The 24,491-nt window shown below is 38.4% G+C and overlaps 1 protein-coding gene across 1 annotated transcript in view; it reads right to left on the minus strand.

Moving 5' to 3' along the window:
• LOC126418739 (uncharacterized) overlaps window positions 1-3,502 on the minus strand; it is a 126,307-nt gene extending 122,805 nt beyond the window's left edge. Inside the window, exon 1 of the mRNA XM_050085655.1 lies at window positions 1,115-3,502. Coding sequence (XP_049941612.1) covers window positions 1,115-2,911 — 1,797 coding nt within the window. The 5' untranslated portion in view covers window positions 2,912-3,502. The remainder of the gene's footprint in view (window positions 1-1,114) is intronic.
• Between the last annotated feature and the right edge of the window lie 20,989 nt (window positions 3,503-24,491).

Consider the following 24,491-nt stretch of genomic DNA (forward strand, 5'->3'; position numbering starts at 1 on the left):
AATCATTTGTTTACATATTTACATTATTCACTGGGGGCGTAGCAATTACCTACAAGTTGCAATGAATATTCTGAAGAACATTCTGCAAGGAATATTCTGAAGAATATTCACTAGTGCGAACCATGAAACTATGCAATTAAAGAGCTACATGTGAGCTGTGGGCACACTCATCAAACTGCATCAGCTCCATTTATACAAACCATAGAAGTTATCTACTACAGAAAAAAATCTGGGATTTGTATGTTCTCCTTGGTGCAAACATGTTATCTTCAAACTAGTTTCAATGACATCTTCTAAGGGCACATAAAATCTTCAGGATAAAAAACCAGTGACAACAAAATTTGCACTGTAACTAGTTTGGGGGCAATAAACAAAATTTACACTTCAACGTAACTCAAAAACCTCATGTATCTTTTTTGAAAAAGAGGCCCAACAAAGAGAAAGTACCAATGTGAACAATGATTGTACCACATAAACACTAAAAAATAAAAAAAATAAACTATTGTTGCAAGTGTGTTGTCATACGAAATTTTTATAGAAATGGATTAAAAAAAAAAAAACACCATTTAGTAACCATGCAATTTTTTCTTCTTCATTAAATCAAAGTAGTATCAGGGTTAAGTGGGCAGACTTACTTTCAACACTGTAAATACGCTGTTTGAGACTTTCCTTGTGTAATAACTACTTTATTGGCTCACAGGAGTCAAGTCGGATAATGTTGTGGAAGCTTCACATCATCTTCAGGCACTTCAGTCAGTAAGCACCTGAAGATGACAAGCAGCTGTCCCATTGAAATATTGTGCAGCTTCCACAGCGTTATCCAAGCCAATGTCTGTGAACCAATGAAGCACTGTCAATATAATCAGTGCACAATTTTACACTACATAGATCAAGAGAAAAAGCATGAAGACACACATGGCATGCTTCTGTTAAATAAGGAATCACTAAACTTTGCCATGCAAAATACAACAAAGAAACACGACATCTGGCACTATTCAACAAGCAATTACTACCTAACCATAGGCTATGTTTGGTCCTCTTAAGGCCTTCAAAGATGAAATACTATGATTCCACATTCAGCTTATGAAACTAATGTTTACGCTGAAGTTCTTACCATGTAATGTAGAGTGTCATGGGAAGCTGGGGAGTCACTAGAATTCAGATGTTCTGCAGAAGCTGACAAGGTTTTAACTGGTTTTGCCTGCTTCCTTCCAAGGGTTGCACATTTGTCCATCTGAACCTGTTGAACATTCCTGGTCTGATCTTCAGTACATGAAAATGGTTCTGCATAAATATGCTCCTCACTGTATGACTTCTGAATTGTACCATACAGCCCATGTTCACTGTCCAATTTTCTTCGGTTTGTAGCAACATCAACAAAGAATTTGCTCAGTCTTTCAGCTGGTTTCTCATAGAAGTGAGTCTGACAGTACAAGAGATTGGTGTTTGTTGCACAATTTAGGGAACTGAGACAGTTGCTTAGCACAGATGATGTCTCTGCCACAACTGGTGGCGGCTGGACGACAGCTGGTGATTGGGCGACAGATGCACGGCTACCTGAGGTCCCTCTATCCTGATCTGTACTATTGGCTGATGGCACACGTGGGGTAATTACAGCAATACCTTTCTGCTGGTGTGTTATAAGGGCATCTTCTAATTTCTTCAGCATCAGAAGGGGCTCAGTCCTAGAACGCTGTGGCTTGCTTGGGACTGGTCGAGATGCATTGTTTTCCTTCGTTGCACTAAACTGAATGACTTTCTCCTGAACTTTACTTTTTGTTGCTGGAGAATGAGCAAAAGTTCTTGGTGGCTTCTTTGGAGGAGGGCCTTGGGGAAGTGGTGATTTCAAGGCGACTCTCAAACTGTCTGTTAATTCAAGCGCACAATTATTGCTCAAGTCTGACACATTTCTTTTGTGAACACCACCTTTAAAACATTTGTTATTAACAGTATTCTCTTCCACTTTCTTGCAGCTACTCTCGCTTGCAGTATCACCAACCTGCTTTGTAACTTCATCACATTCATATTGGCTAAATACAGGCTCAATAGTGTTCTTAGTGTTACTGATACCCTGTAAATTACAATTTGACTGTATATCAATTGATTTTGGCTTGGGCTTTGGTGTGTATGTGTTTACCTTTAGCTGCTTTATGCGGTCATCAAGGTCATGTCTTTTAAGCTCTGCTACAGACACAGTCCCACCTTTTTGATCTCTCTGCTGATTTTTAACACCATGTGATGAACTCTGCTTCACTGGATCCCTACCATTAGAAGTTGGCAGTAGGACGTCTCCATTCTTTTTGTTCTCCAGTCCTGCTATTGTTTTAATAACACATTGTACAGCATTAGCCCTACTACGAAAAGTATTTCTTGGTGGGTTAAAACATGTATTTCTAGTATGAACTGATATTTCCTTTGATTTGTTTGTATTTAAGTTTTCTTTCTGGTCTGCTTCGAATATTTTAACTTTTGTATTGAATAAAGCATTGTCTACCTTACCACTGCCACCTGAGAAGTCTTTTGCTACTATATTCTTGTCACAACGAAAAGCTGGCGTTCGTCTGATGTGTGATTTCGTGGACGAATTACTATGATCCCACTTCTCTCTATTTTTTCCACCACCTTGAGGAGACGCAACCCACTCACGTGATGCGCCGTCTTTTATGTGCAGATTTGAAATTGCTTCTTTCCCAGCAGTTTTCTGCTGTTTCTTGGCGCAGATATCAGGCCGACTAAGAGGTTTCGCCGGAGGCAGAGAAATTTCAGTTCCACCTTCAAATTTTTTTCTGATATTTTCAATTCTGCCTCTAAGTTCACGAGGTGGCCTATATGCCATCATCAGATTTGAATCACTGGGATGATTACTGTCATCATTTACACACAAAGTGCTCACAAGGGCAGAAAATGTCATTTACATTATAAAGCTAAAACCCAAAACGCTTAAAATGCAACTTGGCTGCTACATTGTCGTCTGTTCCCGGTGTAAACTAAATAGCATCCTGAAGGTGCTGATGGTGGGATGCACAATTTCTACTCAGCTACATCTGTTTCTACGGTTATGTCTCACGATATTTAAGAGGCATATTATCTACTGCTGACGGTAACAACAGGTCTTTAACCTGCTTTTACTTTTTATGCGACGCATTGCCTAATGAACTGATTTACGACAAGCCTCAATAGTTGGCTACTATTTTTTACTACGTAAGGGCAATCGTCATATGAAAACTTACATCAATCACTATTTAATGTATTTCCAAACATTCTTGTTAGCACTGTTTACTGTCACTGCCATGACGTAATAACGACGCACACACGAAACACGTTAACGAGTTATTTTGTTTACGTTGCACGAATAAAACACACATTCAACGATGTCGTTGGATGATCAGCAACATAAACTGCTAAAATTATTGTTTGTTATCATACAGAAGAGAACACACCCTGATTTACAGTTCAGACTGCTGACAGCTGATGGCTGGAATGTAACCTCTCTAACGGTAACTATTTTTTTACAAATGTAAATAAAGTACAAAAATATGGACAAAACCTTGCTACAATAAAATAAAAATACAATGTACATACGCAACAGACAAAGACAATCAAGAATCAATACAATGGCATTTTACAAGTGAATGAAAAAGTTGACTACCTGAAAACGGCACTCTTTGCAGTGGGTTAAAGAACTTTGGCGGCATAACGCGCACGATTCAACTTTATGTTCGGAGCTTTCTCACATTTGCTTATTCACTAGAAAGAACTTGCAGTAAGAGAAATCCTTAGGTACGTACAGAGTGCCTTTAAATACGCAAATAATTTGTCAACTACCAGGGACTAATTAACGTCTCAACTAAATGGATGGAGGATGAAACAGTCGAGGGCAGCGTTCCTGTATTCGACATGTGTGCTTATTATTGTGTCTTGCTCCAGTTTGAAACCTAAAAAACAGTAACAGTACGATATTTTCGCTTTATATGCTATCTATTGTGAAAATAAATGAAAAATCAGAGAGACGTGAAAATTTCTAAAACGAGTGGCAATGCTGCTGCATCACGACAATGGCAAGCGTAACGAGTTGCCATTATTGTTCCGAGGTACCAGTAAATGCTTAAAATACTTATTTGAAGTGTATTTTAGTTCGTTATGCTCCACAATCAGAACCTCTTAGGCTCAATGCACACCAGATAATAACAGCAGCCCGTGCTCACAGCGAGTTCGTGGCGTCAGCCAATGTTTTTGTCCACACACACAGCGGCATGTAGCGATGATCCCGCAGCAGTAATAGGTTAGGAACCACCCAGTATGCTCTTGGAGACAGAAGAAGGCAGGCAGTGTTTGCTTGTTTAATTTACGAAAACATTAAGAAACGCAACAAGAGGTTTAGACTCACCCAATGATTAGTTCAAGACTGCTGGGGAGCGCTCTTGACACTGTTTATGGGTTTAAGTGGAGATGAAACTAAGTTGTTTATTTTCGAATGAATGTACAGCCGTTTGATGAATTATAAGTAAAATAACAGTTATATCGTCAACGGTTGATCTTTTGCAGATGTCTTTGTAAATCTGTGTGGGAAGCCTTGCACGTACAGAAATTAATAGAAGGAACCTGGCTGAAAAATTCCAAGGGATTTGGAAAGCGTGTTATCCGGACAATGAAATCTGATCAACTCCAGGAGGAAGTTCAGTTAACAGTAGAAGAAATGTCTTCGCTGATTATAGACATCGCTGGTCAAGTACCACGGTGAAATAAACGTATCTGTGTCAGGTCGGTAACAATCGTAGTGAACAATGAATAAATTTATCACCGAACGTGAAAGGTTATTGAATTTATATCAATATTGAAATGTGTGCAGTTATGTATTTTGTGGCTCCAATACAATAAAGCACAGATTACGTTGAACCAGCTGAAGCAACAGAATTTATTTAAAATGTTATTGATAACTGAAGATTTGTTCATTCAGATGAATGGGCTGTCGCCAGGGAGCAAAGCATTTGCTGCTTAGCGCTATGTCAAGTTGTAAATGGCCGCAGTCGAGCAAAACCGCCACCTCTAGAACACAAACACAGAATAGTTTACCTATGTCTCCTCTCTCCCGATTCGGTTTCGCTGCGAAACCCGCACAAAACTTTAAACACAACTGAAACAACGGAATCTGTTCTTAATCCCATCATGATAGTCTTTGCGGCTTGTGCCCTTTATTTCAGGTATTTTTTTCATGCGTTAACAAATACAAATTCAAACCGGCTGCATCCATGTTAGGCTAACGGCAGCTTTGCCGGAGTTGCGAACGCGTGTGCACTGCCCCACTTACTTACAATGATTGCTGCTTCGCGGCGATCGGCGAGATAGCTGCGATTGAGCAGTGGCTGGCGAACACATTTATCTCGCGGCGATTTCGCAACGCCACCGCTGTAGGGTGCGCGGCTAAAACGCGCGAAAAATGACGCTGCGACCGCTCGCAATAGTAAATCACTCTTGTGCATCGAGCCTTAATGTTGGGACATGGAATCAAGACCTGTATATAAGGCATGGGCAATATTTAACGTAAATATTATTTAACAATTTCGTGAGGTGTACGTATTAATTTTACTTCACACGCGGCACCCTATTATTTATTTAATAGGGTAGGACTGACTAACAGTAAGAAGAATTTACACCGTTCATCTTGTTTTTCGATAGCAAGGAGAACTATCCAGTTTTTATTGCAAGGCTTTTCTTCTTACTGTTATAATCATGGTCATTTAAAAAAATCAATGCCATTAGAGTCCTGTCACTGTAAGATGTAGCCTGCGAGTTCTGTCTCGCAACCTGCCGCGCACAGTTAAGCCCGGTCCACACGCAACGATCTGTCTGCGCAGACATCGGCGCAGATGTCTGTACATGCAAAAGATCGCTGCAAATGTGGTGTGTTCACACGACACAAACCCCAATCTACTACTCGCCCGCCATCTGTCGGTGTAGAAAAGAAATATCAGTGGCAAGCGACTACGCTCCCCGAAAATGTCAAAATTTAATTCAGTTATTTTGAAAAATAGAAATGGAGGAAGTTCTGTTGTGGTCTGTGTTCGCAACTTGTGTTGCAAAAAACATTCAGACCAACCGCAGGAAACAGAGAAAGCGGTAAAAATGGTGCAGACAGTGGCTGCTAAAGCGAAAGCAGTTTTGTCACGTAAATTTGCTGCGAGAGTTGCAGGGCGAACCTGTTTTGTTTTACATAACCTCGTGTTCCATTTCCTCGCACATTGGCACTCCAATTTCATCTTCAATTGTACTCCTGCTTGGTCTCGGCGTTTCTTGATCACTAAGAAAGTCAAGTAGATCAAAATACCATAACGTTGGCTGGTATACTTGATCTACTCCTACACCAGAACCTCTAGATTCTGAACTTTGGATAACTCTTTTCGGTAAACAGTTCGCTGACAGACCAATTTACTTGACTTGCTTTCATGAACTCATCTTTCAGGAAAGCGTAAATAGCTTCACACGTGTTGGGTATTATTTCACTCAATGCTTGTTTCGATATTGCAGATGAAAATTCCAAATCATTGTAGCTCCTTCCTGTTGCTAGGAATCTTAATGTTACTGCCAGGCGTTCATGAGGAGAAATTTCCCTTCTCATACAAGTATTTTTCTCATAATATGAGGGGTTACATGCTTTAAGAGATAATTATAAGTTTCGACATCCATCCGCAAATAATTTCGCCAGTTCGTAACGAAATTATTTTTTTATTACCGTTTCTCTGTTTGCCGAGGGGCCAACTGCCCGCAATTTTTCAATTAGAGCATTGTATGCTGCTGTCTTTTTGTCTCGGTCACTATATTCTGTACTTTTAATCTTCCACAAACATGGGTGGTTTCTGTATATTTCAATGAATTCACTTACAAACTCTCGAGAACACTGACGAGTATCAGCCATTTTAATGCCCTGTGCACACAAATAGAAACACTAGACTGAAGAAACAGCTCTTTCGCGCCAGATTTGCGACGATCTCCTGTCCACACGCTCCAACTTGTCTGCGCAGATGTGGTTTGAACCGACAGATTTGAGAGGTTTCGCTCAAACCTCCAACTCCAACTTCCAGGTTTGCACACACCTCAGGTTGGTGCAAAACTTCTGTTCACACGCAACGATCTGTCTGCGCAGATGTGATGTGCACAGACATTTGCGCAGACAGATCGTTGCGTGTGGACGGGCCTTTAGGCTGGCTTCACACAACTCCCATCGCGAGGCGCATCTCAGCAACGATCGCATGCTTCACACAGCGCGGCAGTGCACGGCACCTGCGACGTCTCTCAGCTCGAACAGGAATTTCTACCTGTAAGGGGATGTGACTGTTTCTCTTGGTTAGTACACATCGGCGCTTGCAGTCTTGGAGGAACAGGGGTTATAATATAACACGCCAGCCAATCAGTGACCTCGGCAAGTAGTTGACGTGTTCAGTGTACTTGTATCAGTATTGTCATACACATACAGCAAAAATGAACGAAACCATTAATGTTTGGAAGGCTTTAAATATTGTGGCATCCAAGTTACGAAGGCGTTTTCCAACGGGAGGCGGTGTAGGACAGATGACGACACTTTCGCAATGTTTTTGGTGGACCTGATTATTCAAAAACATGAATATTTATTTGATTGCTCAACTGAAGTTACACTGGATAGAATAGTGGATGAAGAAAACGAGTTTATAGATGAAATGCGAGTAATAATGTTCAAGATTGAAAGAAATCAAATACTGTTAGTATTTAAAAAAAATTCATAAGAACGCCTTGAACATATTTATGATATTATCATACACCTCCATATAAAGTTGCGCCATGTAGCTCGTTACTGAAGAAACATCAATCGATAAAAAGAGCATCGAACGTCAAAGTAACATTTGATTATGTGGAGAAAAAAGACGTAGTCAACATCCACTTAACAGAAACAAGGCAGTCAAAGAACTCGAGGAAAAAACAGTACATTCCATCCCAATTTTGACAGAGCAAGGGATGACGGAAACTGTGTTCATTACTGGTACCTGAAATTTTGGGCAATGTACAAACAAAGAGAATTTGGGCATACGAAGTTTAAATGTTCCGTAGCTTACATAGCACTTCTCAAGAAAGACTGCAGAATGTGCCGTAGACACATCGTTGGTCCCATGACAGCCAGAGATGTACAGGAAGACCAAGAACTTGCGTCTGGGTCCGTTTTTGTCGAAGACGTAAACCAATTTCAGATACAGTCACACTGCATTTGGAAAACTGACCAAAGTGGATTTAATTCTCAACTAACTCCTGGTGCGACACTCTAAAAAAGGGAAAAATCAACAGTTGCCTTCGTTCAGTCTGCACAGCACACAGTACAACTCACAGTTATACAACAGATGTTGGACTATCAATGAGTTGACACCTAACAAAAAACTGTACATTTGCATCCAGGGAAAAACTTTTGGCCCGAAAGTTAAAAAGGCTATTGAAGACTATCTTCCACCATGCATATATTTAAAGGCTAACACTAGTGGGTAAATGTCAAAAGTCCATTTTTAAATTCTTTTACGTGAACGTGTTAATGACAATGTCGGGGTAAATATGTAGAGGTGTTTACCACTTTGTGATTCTTCGAGTGCTCACAAGGACACCACAGTAGTAAATGATTCATTTGCGTGTAAAGACACTGAATCCATGATCATTCCGCCAAACACAATAAAATACATACAGCCTTTGGATGTGTATTTCTTGCGGTAATATAAAGCATATACGATAAGGATAACAGACTTTATAAGGAATATCTGCCGCGACTTCGACAGTAAATAAGGAAATAGAATTATGATGAAAATGCATTATATTATTCATAACCAGCTGTCTGCTCCAGTGTACCAGCCAATACGCCTGGTAAGCGATTGGATACAATATTCCTGCACATGTTGCTGAATGTATGAATGATTCAAGCGGCAACTGATTTTGCAGCTCGAGAATGTGATTCTGAGGAATGTCTAGAAATTGCTTTCGCCAAATGTGCCTACTGCGATTCTGCATATTGTTTCATGCATTTTGTTGAGGAACTGCATGTACATTTTTAAAGTCTGAGAGCACGCAAACTAAGAGTAACGCAAGTGAATGCTTTCACCATCTTAATGACAGTTATGAATAAAGCTTCTAAATACAACTGGAACACCGAATTCCTGTTCGAGCCAGGTCCTCCCCCGTGAGAACAGGCACAGCTGTAGTAGAGTATGTGATCAAAAGTATCCGGACACCTGGCTGAAAATGACTTACAAATTCGTGGTACCCTCCATCGGTAATGGTGGAATTCAATATGGTCCACCCTTAGCTTGATGACAGCTTCCACTCTCGCAGGCATACGTTCAATCAGGTGCTGGAAGGTTTCTTGGGGAATGGCAGCCCATTCTTCATGGAATGCTGCACTGAGGAGAGGTATCGATGTCGGTCGGTGAGACCTGACACGAAGTCGGCGTTCCAAAACATCCGAAAGATGTTCTATAGGATTAAGGCCAGTCAATTACAGGGATGTTATGGTCGTGTAACCACTCCGCCACAGGCCGTGAATTATGAACAGTTACTCGATCGTGTTGAAAGACGCAATCCCCATCCCTGAATTGCTCTTCAACATTGGGAAGCAAGAAATTGCTTAAAACATCAATGTAGGCCTGTGCTGTGATAATTTCCACGCAAAACAACTAGGTGTGCAAGTCCCCTCCATGAAAAACACGACCACACCATAACACCACCGCTTCCAAATTTTACTGTTGGCACTATACACGCTGGCAGATGACATTCACCGGCCATTCGCCATAACCACACTCTGCCATCGGATCGCCACATTGTGTACCGTGATTCGTCACTCCACACAACGTTTTTCCACCGTTCAGTCGTCCAATGTTTACGCTCCTTACGCCAAGACAGGTGTCGTTTGGCATTTACCGGCGTGATGTGTGGCTTATGAGCAGCCGCTGTTGTGCTGTCCCTTGACGTTTCCACTTCACTATCACATCGGAAACAGTGGATCTAGGGATGTTTAGGAGTGTGGAAATCTCGCGTAGAGACGTATGACACAAGTGACACCCAATCACTTGGCCACGTTCGAAGTCCATGAATTCCGCGGAGTGCCCCATTCTGCTCTCTCACGATGTCTAAAGACTACTGAGGTCGCTGGTGTGGAGTATCCGGCAGTAGGTGGCAGCACAATGTGCCTAATATGAAAAACGTATATTTTTGGGGGTGGTGCCAGGTTTTTATGAGAAAGTTATATAATCTATAATTTTCAGTCATCAATCTAGGCTTCTTCTTCCTCCCCGTCATCTTTGTAAATCTCATTAGTCATCAAGTGTAGAAATTTCGTGCTAACAGCAAAGTCATAACAGGTCACAATTACAGTATTCATTTTGGAATGGAGAAGCCCAGTTATCGTTATTGTGCTCGGTTGTTTCTTATTTTAGTTTTAATTCTGTTAATCGTAGAAATTACTCTTTCCACACTAGCTGATGAATGAGGTAAGCACAACAGTGATATCATCACGGCTGGTAACTTGGGGAACAACTCACTGTTTCAGCTTACGGACAGCATTCCAGAATTCACCTGGAACTGTACTCTTTGTTCCTACATCTGTATTTCTCAATAGCCTCAGGCCAGGGGCGATTCTACAAGTTGTCGAAGGGGGGGGGGGGGGGGGAGGGGCTAATGGTGGCAGAAGGGCTCGGGGGATTTAAATATCTCTTAACAAAAGGAGAGTTGGAGTCCTCCACGAACAAATTGGTTTTGCTTAAAGTAGTTTTTGGTAACTGTTTTTGAGTCTGGGGTAAAAAATGTGTATTAATAAATAATAAGACGCCCATTTTAAGTTAAATGATATTTATTGGTTTAGATAGTAAGCTATTTGCCGCTCTTATTCTTTTGTTAAAATGTGTTTGAAATACATTGCAACCTATATTGCTACATAATTATTAAAAAATGACTGAATGTGTTGGAGTAATATGTTCGCTGATTTCTGAAGTAATTTTATCCAGTGTAATATGATACTCCATTGGGGCAGGGGGGGGGGGGGGGCGGTATGCCCCTACCCCCTGCCTCATCCAGTATCTACTTCCTGAACGTTATTTTTATTTAAACTCGTTAGAGCCTTATCACTGAAAGGGAACCATTTGATTATCTGTTGAGTACTCTCAATCAAAAAGTCGAAGCACCGAAATTTAAAGTTCTTCAATTGGTCACTAGTCAGTCCTGTATTTTTATCAATGTTCAACGAAGCTTCTACTCCTAAATACAATTCATCAAGAGATTTAAAACGACTGGAATTTCGATACTGAACCATCAGGGGGGTTGATTCTAGATGATTTTCCTTCAGGTAACATTCTGTCACCATTTTCAATGTTCTTGAAAGTCAGGACATTTAGTACGGATTGTAAGAGACTCCGATCGCATCTTAAGATTAAGGCATTAGATATTGCCCCTTGATTGGCAATAGCGTCGCATGAATATTTCCATTCTGTGCGCATCCTCGGCCATGGAGGCTATTTCATTATATTATATAATTCAGAAATGATCATAGAGGAACTAAATTCTTTTGTGTACTCAAAAACACTCGGTATTACATAGGGTCTGTATGATACGGTGATTTTGAAAAATAAAATGGTTTAAAGTGATAATCAGAAAATTATGAAAAGGTGATGTTTGCTTTGTTTCTAGCAGTCAGTTTCACCAGAAAATCTTTAAAAATCAGCAGCTTGTGATCAGTTGATAACGTCGAGTGAAACTGCCAGCGTTGTTTCGTTGTTTAATTTTGCAGGTGTCGTAGTTACGTGCGGGAGGCTGGCACGCGGGTGACTGGGTGGGTAAGTGTGACAGTCTTGCGAAGATGACGACGCATCTCCAAACAACTGATCTTGCTTTTGATCACTGCTAGGTCATCAACAGATCTTGCATTAGTTCACTGCCAGGTCATCATAGACATTCTGCAAGCGCGTTTGAATATCTGTGATGTTCCAGTCCTGTCTACCTTCCCCCCCCCCCCCCCCAACAAAAGAAAATCAATAACAGCTCCTCCCTGCCACCTCCCATGAACTTCATGAAGCTATAGGGCAGTAGCAGGAATATTCCACGCTGTCCCACAACAAATTCCGCATGTTTTCAGCCAAAACTGCTCGAAAAAATGTTGCGATACTTACCTGAAGCCCCTCATACAAAATACACCCTCCAGTTTTTCACTGATTAGCATTTTGAAACTAGTGCTGTAGTAGTGGAACTGATAGGGAGATTCATAGTAATAGTCACAATACAGTGGGTTCCATCTGATGATTTCAGTTATTTATGATGTAGTTACTCTGATTATTAAAGTTTTTAACTTCTGAACAATGTGACATACGTTCCATAATGTTAAGAACAGATTTTAATTTAAGGGGATTTTACAGGCAAAAATTCGAAAATTTTGACTTTTCACAAAACATGCCATAAAATATTCTTTATTCTTTCCTGCTCAAAATAGTGTATAAATTATCTGTGTGTGACATTTAGAAGTGTTTTATTTTTAATTTTCTGGTCTTACATGTGTATCTTTGAAATCACCAAACTTCGGACGTGCGTTGGTTTATATGTGAATATTTCGGAAGCTACACTTCATAGAAAGCTGTGATTTTCATCTAAGGACTCTTAGCACCATTGCACTGTCTGATGGCTAGCCACTTAGAGTCAACTGACTGATAAAACAATAATTCAGCTTCAGCAGTATTATGGAATGGCAATCAGAAATAAGCAAAATGATTTTGAAAGCACAAGGAAAGCAATCTGGGCCTCATACTTCCACAACTTTCAACTGACAGAAAACGGACACATTCACTCTGCCCACCTGGACCTGCATCATGGTGTAAATTCCAGAAGTGTGAAGTTTCAGGAGTGTCTTTTGAATACACGAACTCTGTTCCAGAAGTTATTACGGAAGCAATCAAACCAATTTATAGGGACATAGCTCACCCAGACCCCTCTGAAAGTGCTTACATGGACGAACACAGAGTTATAATGAGTGATTCAATAACATTATCTGGATACGAGTTCCAAAAAATGTTTTTAAACAGCTCAATATACTATAATGTGGAGTAGGTGATGCTATATTAACATTTAACAATGGAAACATGGGAAGAATACGTGTTCTAAAACATCTTAACATCGCTACAGGCTACAATACTGTAAATGGCTTGAAGTTGTTGGACAAGTTGTGACTTGCCAAGACACAGAGTGCAGCTGAGTTCACCACCAAAGAGGCAAGGTCAATCAGAAGAAAGAAGCTTTCTGAGAAGGACACCGGCAAAGATGATGATGCTGATTATGCTGCTGGGTGTAATTTTATCATTTTAAACTTTAAATGTGATTTTCACAAAATTACATTTCTTATGCTTATTATTTCTTATGTTCCTTTATATCAAAAACTACTTGTGATAGCTATACGAAACTTTGGCATCTATTTCATTTTAACATACTGCACCTACTGAAGCGTAACCATAGCAATAGTTTTAATAGATAGATATCTAGGGCATTATATGTACAATTATTTGTAATCAAAAATAGCACAATTGAAAATACACATATATCTCTCCTTCTTTTGTAGCTCATCTCTTAATTCGGGTTCAGTAGACATAAATAACACAGATAAAATACCTGCAAAAATTTTCGAGTGGTATGTTCATTGGTTCCAGAGGTATGGTACATAAAGTCGGCTAATTTAACGTTACCTGCATAGGCCCTGTATGTATTCACACTGCAGCAGAATCATTTGTCAGCTTTGCAAAGAAGTGTTACCGTCGAAATTTCATAACCCCCACCCTCACTTTTAAGCATTTTGTTCGGTGATTCTTGCATAACATGTTGGCAAGGAGCAAACGCAAGATTCTGACATAATGAAATTGAGAAAAATAGCATCAGATGTTTTACAAAAGTGGTAGAATACATCAATATAAGCATAAGATTACGTAAGTTATCTACATAATAGGAAATTGGTAAACTGTACAACATAGTCAAGGGAAAAAAACATACAAGTATTATCTTGTGCATGTAAGCACTCAGTTCCAGCTGACATTGATAGTGCTTAATTTTAAAGGATAGTAAAACAGTTTTTATAGTTCTCCAATAATGTAAAAATGTCTTTCAGCTGTGTAGATACAAAATATTACATAGAATTGCAAATAGTGCTAAAAGAGATAAAATAAATATACAAGCATCATTGTGCAGGTAAGCACTCATTCTACATGACATTGGCGGTAGTTCATTTGACAAGACAAAAAAATGTTATTTACAGTTCTTCAACTGAGTAAAAATCAGGTAAGGAAACACATGTTTCAGGTGCAGCATACCCAGAAACAAATCACACCATGCCCACTGACAATCACACCAAAATGTTTTAGTGTGTCACTCCTTTTCATATTTGGGTGAAGATATAGTACAGAATCAGTAGTAATAGTACAAGGCACAAGTATACCTTGTTGAGAGCAAGGAATTCATGAAGATCATAAAAGCATTGATGTTGTATCCCTTTGAGAAACCAGGTTCTCATAATTGACATAGGAGATCAAAAGTCTCACATATGAGACAATACAGGAACGAGTCATATATGTGAATAGGCAGATAAGCCCAGTGATCAGTAAATGACTCAAATTGTATGGCTAAGTGTGACAGGTTCTTGGAAGTACAACTGTAAATATGAAGATTAGGCCAATCACATAGAGGCAAACGTTTACTATACAAATTCATTTTCTGATGGTACGGTACACAGCATACCAAAGGTAATGTTTTGACCCTGAACATGCACAAGACATTAATAGTGCAATGTTTAAAAAATGTTATAATTAATCATAGATCCAGAGTTGATATGTATGCATGGTAGTTACATGTCATTCAAATTATCATACAGTAGAAAATAACCTTTACTTGAAGATACATTTACATACACGATAAAATTACAGGCAAAAATCACAATATGAAATTTATATAATCAAATTTCTGTGGTAGATAATTAAGAAAAAATACATGCATGAAATTCCTTCGTAAACAGTGTAAGTGACTTGAGCTCCAGTTAATAAGGAATGTCGTTTATTATAGCTGCTTATTCAATTTCGTTCTCATAACTTATTACATATTAAATCAGTGAGTAATGGGTCTGTGATTATCACAAGTACTTCCTTATTATTACAACATACATTGTTAAGGACAAGAGAAAAATAAACACAGCATTCAAAAGACATATCTTATAAAGCAACTAATAATGACATAACTTATTCGAAGATGCAACACAAGAAACATTTATCATCGAACTGTTCAGTAGCAGCTGACAGAAATGGTTTATTCACCGAAAATGAAACAAATAACTTCTCTTGAGCTTCAGTAATGCTTAATGACAAGAGAAAAATTCACCGTCTTACAATCATTAACTTAGCGTGATAGAATCGGCACTACATCACTGCTGTGGCACAAAAGAAAGTTGGAAATGAAAATGTTTCAATAGAAAGACACTAAAGTATTAATGTAACTTATTTTACGCAATTATTTACAACATGCATAAAAATGTAGCTGATCAATGTGTATAAATGCTACACACTGAAAAGAAAAGCTTGTCAAAATGCCAGCATATTTATATACAGGTCATGGATCAATATTTTTAGCATGACTGGGTACTTCTGTAATGTCTAGTTCTCCATAACAGACCACTGAAACATTCGTATTGTTGAAATAAAACTCGCTCGCTAAATACGTTATACTATGATCTGAAAAAAATGTTATTTAGTTCCTACAAATCCATAGATTCTGTGTTCTTTTTATTACTTCTGCAACGGAGGAAAAATCAGTTATGATCATGTCACACACAAAAATAAAGCTTAATGAGTACAAACAGTGATAAGTAGAAAAAACATTTCTTTTTAATGAGACAATTTCATTCCACAACTTCTCAAAGCAAGAAAATTCATTTCACGCATACCTCACATAATTCAGCAGTAGAGAAACAATCTTTGTAAAACTATCCATGCTTGTTACTTTACAGACAATCCACATATGCACTCTTACCTCCAAATAGGTGAAAAGAAAATCTATCATCTGCAAGCGCTGGTGCTTCCTATAGGTAAAAGTTTCGTGTTTTCTTGAGTATACAAATGTTTACAAAGGTCTGATTGGTATCTCAAACTGCAATTCCTTTTCTTTCCATAATCGTCATAATACATCTCGTCAGTAGCAACAAAAGTTATAGTACTGTCCTCTCAGAAATCCCTCCATGAAAAAAAAAATCTCCTTTGAAGGTATCATTGTGACACTACCTTCGAATAAAGTGTGCACAAATAGAACCTCTATGTATCTAGTACAGCTGTGGGTTGCTTTGTTTAAAGAGTGTACATTCCTAACCTTGTTTTGTTCCATAACTACCTCCAAAAATGCTTCCTCACTAAATTGTATATAAAGCCTTGACTGTGCTCCTCAGAACAATGTATTTCATTAACCTTCAGCAAAATATCCTACGAATCATAATCCACTTCACATAATATACCATAATGGCACCATAATATACAATAGTTGCACCATAATAACCCAATAGTTGCACCATAATAACATCATAATCCTCACATGAGTAATCCTAACGCAAGTTCCTTATCATGTTCCATATCTATCGCACTGTATTGCCTAGATTCATCATGTGTATGCATACAACTCTGAAATTATCACTCTTCAAAATACTTCATAAATAGCAGAACAAGCACGAGTCAGAAATGTTCCTAGTTAAACTACCGCTTGTCAGGAATACCTTTCTCAATTTAGGACCACTCATACACAGTCTCTCATTCAAAATAAAGTCAGCATTTAGACCTCTGCAATTCATGACCAACATCACAAAATATGTACTTACAGAAAAAGACATCTCATGCAATTTTCTCAAAAAATAACGTAGTATTCTGTCTGATAAAGGTAAAGCAAAATGTAGGTCACGAGTTAACACAAGACGCAAGAAACTTACTTATATGTGCAAATTATCTTCCTGGAGAAAAAAATGAGTATCTTAGAACCTTAAAACCAAGTCTCTTCTGCTATACTAAGAGCTCGAAGGAAAAATTCCAAACTCATGAAATAAGGTAACAGTATCACATTTCAATCAGATATTTCACCAGTGAACTCAGAATAATAGCAGCTGAATTCAAATTGTTCACAGATGGCTTACAAATCCATATTTTCATAGTGCAAATATAAGTGTAAAAAGAAAATTGTCTGTTTCCATTTTATTATCAGCTTGTCAGGCTATGCTCATCAAATTCAAAGTACTTTTCTTCACACAACACAAATCACATATGATCACTGTTGTTTAAAATTCCTTCATAAGTGGATTGACAATAAGAGATACATTAACAGATACACAGATTAGCTGAAGAGTATGAAGCAGCGCTGACAGCTAAAATAAGAAAATGCACTGTAAGAGCTGAGACACCAGTTCTCGCCACTCCATGTATTTACCAAGGTACAGTAAAGCCTCTAAGGTACTGTTCTTTGTACACTTTGATGTTCGTTACATGACGAAGACCTTGTGATTTATGTGAGCATATGGATTCAAGTTCCACAGTATTTGGATGTGCGATTCGCAGTATGCGAAAAGGGTTTTCACACACCAAGAAAAACTTGCTACTTAAAGACTTACCCATATGAGATCAACGATGCGATTTGAGCTACAATTTCTGACCTACCTGTAAACTCTTGATGTTCACTCGTGGATTCTGTAGCTTCTTCCTTTTCGCTGTGGCTTTCTTGATGTTTACCAACGCTAAATTAGTTATTTCACAGCGTCTTAAAAGTCGTTGTGTCGGGAAGGCTACTAACTGTTTTATATGATGTGGTGGTGGTGGTGGATTATTATTTAATATAAGGAGTGTTGGTAAAGTTGTAGAATCATTCGGTAGTTCGCTAATGATATTTTCAACATCAGATATGAGTGAATCCCAATTTCTGTGTTGGCGATACGAATACAAATAGCAAAGTTTACCTAATTCTTCCATAATGCGTTCTGAGCGGTTACAAGATGGCATAAAACGTGATACAAATATTGGTCTAATTCTTCTACGTCTCAGAGTTTTTAACCGTATATTACAACGAAATTGTTGGCCATTATTAGAAACTACTTTGTCAACATGCCCTACTTCTTCCAGAAAATTCTTTACGAATGCTATAGAAACAGATTTTTGCAGTAGCTTTCCGTAAATGGGTGAATGACACAAATTTACAGGTACGCTCAACAGCTACAAAAACAAATGAATGACCATATTTAGATCTCGTAATAAGACCGAAAAAGTCAACGGCAGCTAATTCTCTCAGTTTCTCAGGAATGATCGGAAACAGTGGTGTTCTGTGCGTAACGGCAGGTGTTTTTTGCCTTGTGGCACAGTTTGCATTTTGCTAAGACATTACGAATTCGCTTTTCCGTATTGTTGAAGTAACATGCATCCCGTAATTTCTGAAAACATTTCTTAGCACCTAAGTGTGCGTAACTGAGTTGCGTGTACCATAAGAGTTTGTTGACGACTTCGTCTGGGATGCACAATGTCCAAATAGGACTGTCAGGACATCTACGTCTGAATAAGATGTTGTTATGTACAAGGTAAAACTGTCTTATCGGAATGTTTGATTTGTTTTGCCATTTCTCTTTTATCTCTTTCCAGACTGGATCTTTCTCCTATTCATGAGCAATATCACATAACGAGGATGAAATTAAGTTTTCAAAGGCTACTTTTTGCATTTATAACAAACTAAAATTATTTTCTTTGCAATCTTCTTCATTACTCTGGACTAAAACAACAGTTTTCAGGTGAAAGTGCATCAGCAATAATGTTTTCTGAACTCCGAATGTAAATCACAGTGAAACTGAATTCATGAAGGAACAAAGCCCAACGTCTTAAACTATCATGACTCGTTTTAGTTGTCATAAGAAACTGAAGTGCTCGATGATCGGTGTGTACCTTAGTGTGTTTACCTTGTAGAAAGTACTGAAATTTATCAAATGCCCAGGCTATGACTAATACTTCGAACTCAATGAAAAAATAGTTACGTTCGGCTTTGGTTAAGACTTGGCTAGCAAAAGCTATACTTTTCCGTGTAAGAATTCCATTTCCTACAATTTCTTGAAACAAGTGACCAAGACCAGATTTTGAATTATCCGTCGAAAGGCAAAAATCAAGAGATAAATCAGGATATGGTAATATGGGTGGATTAAACAATTCAGTTTTCTGACCAATATATTCGGTCTGGGCGACATCCCCCAGTCCCAAACTATATTTTTACCTGTGAGTTGACATAGTCTAGGTGTAAATAAGCTCTCTAAGCCGTTTAAACGTTTCTTTATAGGTACAGGCACTTCTTCAGTTGCTTTCATCTTTTCTGGATCGGGCGATATACCTTTCGGTCAAGAAATTTAATCTGCGTTTTACCAAATTCTGATTTTTATAAATTGACTATAAAATGCGGTGCTCACGAAATGTCTTTAATAGTTCGCTCACTACCTGGCTGTGTTCTGTCCACGAATTTTCCGCAACCAGAATGTCGTCAACATAGGTGGAGATCCTATCTTCCAAATGCTTAGGTACGATAGTAATCAGACCTCGGATAAATACAGCAGATGAAACATTGAGACCAAATGCTAATTTTCGAAATTGGTAGCAGTTTTCATAACAGAGAAAGGATGCATATTTTCTTCATTCAGGGTGTACTCCGATTTGCCAAAAACTATATCGTAAATCAAGAGAAGACATTACCTTTAAACCATGGAATTTCTGTGGTAATTCGTCTAGAGTTTGTGGTAGATCTGTTTCTGGTTGTATTATAGTGTTGATCTCTCTGGAATCAAGAATAAGTCTAACAGAAGTCTTTCTTTTTAACAATGTGTAACACGCCGTTGTATGAACTCACAACATGCTCCATAATTCCCTGATCTAGCATCGATTGTATTTTCTGCTTAACCGCTTCTCTGTATGTCAACAGAGTATCATAAGGTGGTGCAAAAGATTTATTATGTTCTTTAACACTTAATTCATAATGAATATTTCGCGTAGTTCCTGTATTGTGAGAAAAACTTCAGAATGTGACTGTAAAATTTCTAATAATTCATGTATCAGAGTCTATTTCATCCTGAGTAATTTCTTTTTAATTAACTGTTATGTGGTAATAGACTGTTTAGCGTCGCAATGAAATGTTGTTATGTCGTTCATACAATTGTCAGATATAGTCAGTGAGTGTTGTGCCTCAAGTGGAAAGAGGAAATGTAAAGAGTTCGCATCTTCATCTCGTTTGTCAATTAATCTTGAAATTCAAGCGTTATAGTACCTGATTTACTTGTAAGATTACCTTAGCATCACAAAAGTTTAACATCGCTTTATATTGAAGTAGAAACTCTACGTCCAAAATTGCTTCTGTTGACAAAAGAGCAACTATCAGAATATTCGCAGTAAACTTGTGTACCAGACAGACGAAAACTAACGAAGTTTGATTATATACATCTATACTCTTTCCTTGAATGAGAGGTAAAATTGGACAAACAGATGATTGAGCACATTTACTAAATACTGTCTCACTAATCACATTAACTTGGGTACCAGAATCAAGTACAAGAGAAAGTGAAACGTTTCCTATGGAAATTTTTACAATTGGATGTACAAATGTATTTTCACAGTCGTAATTTTCTTGTAATAGTGTGTCCCTAATATCATCAAAACCTACAAAGCTGAAAAATTCGATTGTTCATAACTTTGCATCCCGATAATGTGACGTTTCAAGCAATCTTGAGTTGTTTCAGACCAGTAAGCGGACAAGAATGAGTGATAAAAATCACCGCACGCGTGACATTCACAAGCAATCGATTTCATTCTTTTCGCATGTTCTCCTTCGTGATAACTGCAAATGAATTCCAGTTTGTGGCCAATTTGCCATGTGAGTGGTAAAGAATAGTCAAATTGTTGTACACTCCCTTGAGTGAATTTCATTGCTGGCATTGCGAAAAATTTAAATTTCCTTACTATGAGAAAATGTTTGTAATTGAAACCATTGTGAACTGATGGTTTTCTCTTATTCCGTAACTCGCGTTCCATTCATTGTATCCTGCAAGGTTACACGTTCACGAGTGAAGTGATTAGCATTTCCAAAATTAGTGCATTCATTGTGATTTGCAGTGTGATAATTATTGAAACTACTGGTACCGTTATCGCGACCGATCCTTTCTTCCAGATTGGCAAGCTGTTCCTATATATTTTTCAGGTCAGGTTTATTTTGCTGATTAATCGTCATTTGCCCTTCTTTAAAATGTTGCAGAGACTGAAATTCTTCAGTATCAGTGAACAGAACCGGCTGAGAGTAGTCTTACCTTTTATCTGAGTCATCGATTGTTTTTCGTCACTCTCTGGGACAATTCTTCGACGCGTTTTGCGACAGTCATCAACTGATTATGCGTCTTTGAAACTTCAGTTAGTCTGCAGCTGTAACGACTCGAACTTTTGTGCTAATGCCCCTATTTGCAGTCGATGTTGAGACGTCTGTTGTCTCAACAATATCAACAGACTCTGCGTGGTCAGCTCTGGACTCTAGATTAAAAATATCTGACTTGAGTTCCTCACGTGCCTAAATTTGCAAAAGTTCTGTCATTTTCACGAATTTACGATTTAAATTGTCATTAAACTCATACTTAGCTTCTTTGATCTCTCCACGAAGATCGTCATTAGATTTTTTAATTTCGCTATTAAATTCTCTAAATTGGATTTTCTAATCTCATCCGGTTGAGCCAATATTAATTGTGTAACGTTACTGCTGAAAGAGAGAAAGCCAAAATTATTTTGCTCTGTGGAAGTAGAAGCAACACCTGACTGAATTCCTCGTAACAAAATCGCATTGTGTCACGATATTATCATCTCTCGAACTTCATGTAGTTCCGTGCAGTTCATAGTCAACTAGTCTTAAATGGTGTAAAAAATGAAGGAAATCATTTTAGACTATAACCTACTATATTTGCAATATATATTATTAATCACTGACGAACTTTACACAGTCTTTTAATTATTCCACAATGTCACATTTCCGGACACAACAACGATACGAATATTACTCTCAATGTAAGGATACACAAATCTGATGAAATCCCTCCAGTGCGCGAACAACTAATAACTACGTGCAGCAAAAAGGCAAAGTACCTAAAAATTCTCAGTTAATACCAAAGTGTCCCTCGGCGCTACAAGCACGATCTTTCATGTCGCGCGGCTTCTCTCCACCATTGGTTGTGTCCGACCACTTCAGACTCCTCTCAGCAACTATACACTCTTTACTACTTGTGATAATAATATCTCAGACTCGGAGTTTGTATACGCACACCACAGCGGATCATTGGTCTACTCTGCAAAGAAGTATTTACGTCCAACTTTCTTAATCTAACTGACCCTCATAGAACTTACAGTAAGAAATATGGCTATTAGCAGTGCCGCTCTTCGCAACATCTCTACAGACACATCGGCAGTCCAAAAAACTGTGTAAATACGTGTAGTTAAACTGTAAGACTAACGAATGAAACAGGAATTGAGGACTAATAAACGAAAAATGAATTGTACTAAAGTCCGCATCATGTTGGAAGGCGGCCCAATTTTCAGCCGTTCTGGGCATCCCCTTCCTCTAGCCACTGGTAACCAATAATATTCATTCTATTTCCCAGCGGCTAGAAGCGAGTTACAGCTAGACAGCGAGAATCTCACTTCTACATGCTGCACTGTTGCCGTATTTCGTGACAACCGAACTATTCATTCAATTGTCAGTTATTTTTGTTTTATTTTTCTTTCTTGTAGCAGTATAGCTGTGAATGTGTATCTGCAGAAGTTTAAGTGTGACTAAAAAACAGTCAGGTGACGTCCATAAATGTGAAGTGTTTCACAAGCAGGCGAGGGGAGTTATTTACAGCATTTATAACTTTTTCAAACGTGAATTTGAAAGCAGATCTCCTACTGCTGACGTTTGAAGACACAAGAACGGACTCCAAAATCATATGGTGTCGTCAAGAGAACTGTAAACAGAATTATAAACGAAAGTGTCAGAGCTGTAGGAGCCATAGAAAAAGTTGGTTTCGTGTCGCCTGGAAAGCGTCGAAATCGCAAGGAACATGTAAAACAAATGGATGGTTTTAACAACGATGTTGTAAAGTGCTCCATGTGAATGATGAATACCCGACATCACAAAAACATGTTACAGCTATGCAGTAGAAAATAGGCTTCAATGGTAAGCACTTCATCAATGTAAAGAATTTTAAAAGACGTTGGTCCCAGATATGTTAACAAGAGTTTTTAGTTCAAAGAAGTGACATAGGTGCAGCATTAACTACATCCCATATGAAGATTCACGATACAAGAGAAGGAGGTAGTTCAACAGTGTATTACCATGATGAAACATGGATCAATTAGAATAATTCCAGGAAGATCTGCTGGGAAATGAGTGATGGTACTGGCGGCTTTAAAGTTTCCCAGGAATAGGTTCTCGGATAATTATTCTGCATGCAGACCCTTCGTCTAGTTTTGTTTCTGAGAATAAACTTGTGTTTACGTGTAAGGAAAACAGCAGTGATTACCATTCGGAAATGAACGCTGTCAATTTCGTGACGTGATTCACAATTCTTGTCATACCTAGCTTCGAAGTCATTAGCAGTTATAATTAAACTGTTACAGAGAAAACACCAAGTTTAAATATCAGAAAAGCGGATATTTTTCTGTGGCTTAAAAGTAAAAATATTAAGCACGGTATAAACCAGACTTGTGTGGATCTACTGCAGCTCGTTAATTTATACAAGTCACTTGACAGAACGTACAAACTTGACTTCCTTGCACGTGAATGGGGTCACACAGTTTCGCGTTAATCCACGTTTCACTGCCAATGTAGCCCTATGGCGTAAATTTGGGTAAAGGATAAGGCAATGTGGGAGGAAAAAAAAGCGTTCAAGAAAACTTTCACTGAATCGCTTGTGCATGAGGCAATAGACAACATTCCACCAGTAGCGTGGACACAGGCTGTGCGGCATGCTGAAAAGCTACAGAAACAATAATTTGACAGGGAAGTGATGATGGATATGTGTCTTGACCCTATCATCGTAAATTTACGATCAGATTGTTCGAAGACAGATTCAAATAGAAGTGACGGGGTATTGCGATATAGACTTTGGAACAAAGTAATAATGTTTCTTAGTTTTAGACTTGTGGTTTAAAAAATGTTTGTCAATATATCAGTTGCGTATATAATAATGAGAACTTCCTAGACTTTTTATTAGGACTTTGTATCCTTTGAATTATGCAGACTATAATGTTCTGTATATTGCCCAAGGAGAAGTTAAGCTTCTCCACCGTGTTGTATGCTCTAATAACATGCGAGAACAAAGCTGGATAAAATCGTCAAAAGTCCGATATTTCCACATATAAGCCCCTGTCATTTTAAAGGCACGAATTAGGTAAGACCCTAAAACAACAGTAACTGTT

Source organism: Schistocerca serialis, chromosome 9, assembly GCF_023864345.2.
Source record: "Schistocerca serialis cubense isolate TAMUIC-IGC-003099 chromosome 9, iqSchSeri2.2, whole genome shotgun sequence".
NCBI classification, from domain to species: Eukaryota; Metazoa; Arthropoda; class Insecta; order Orthoptera; family Acrididae; genus Schistocerca; species Schistocerca serialis.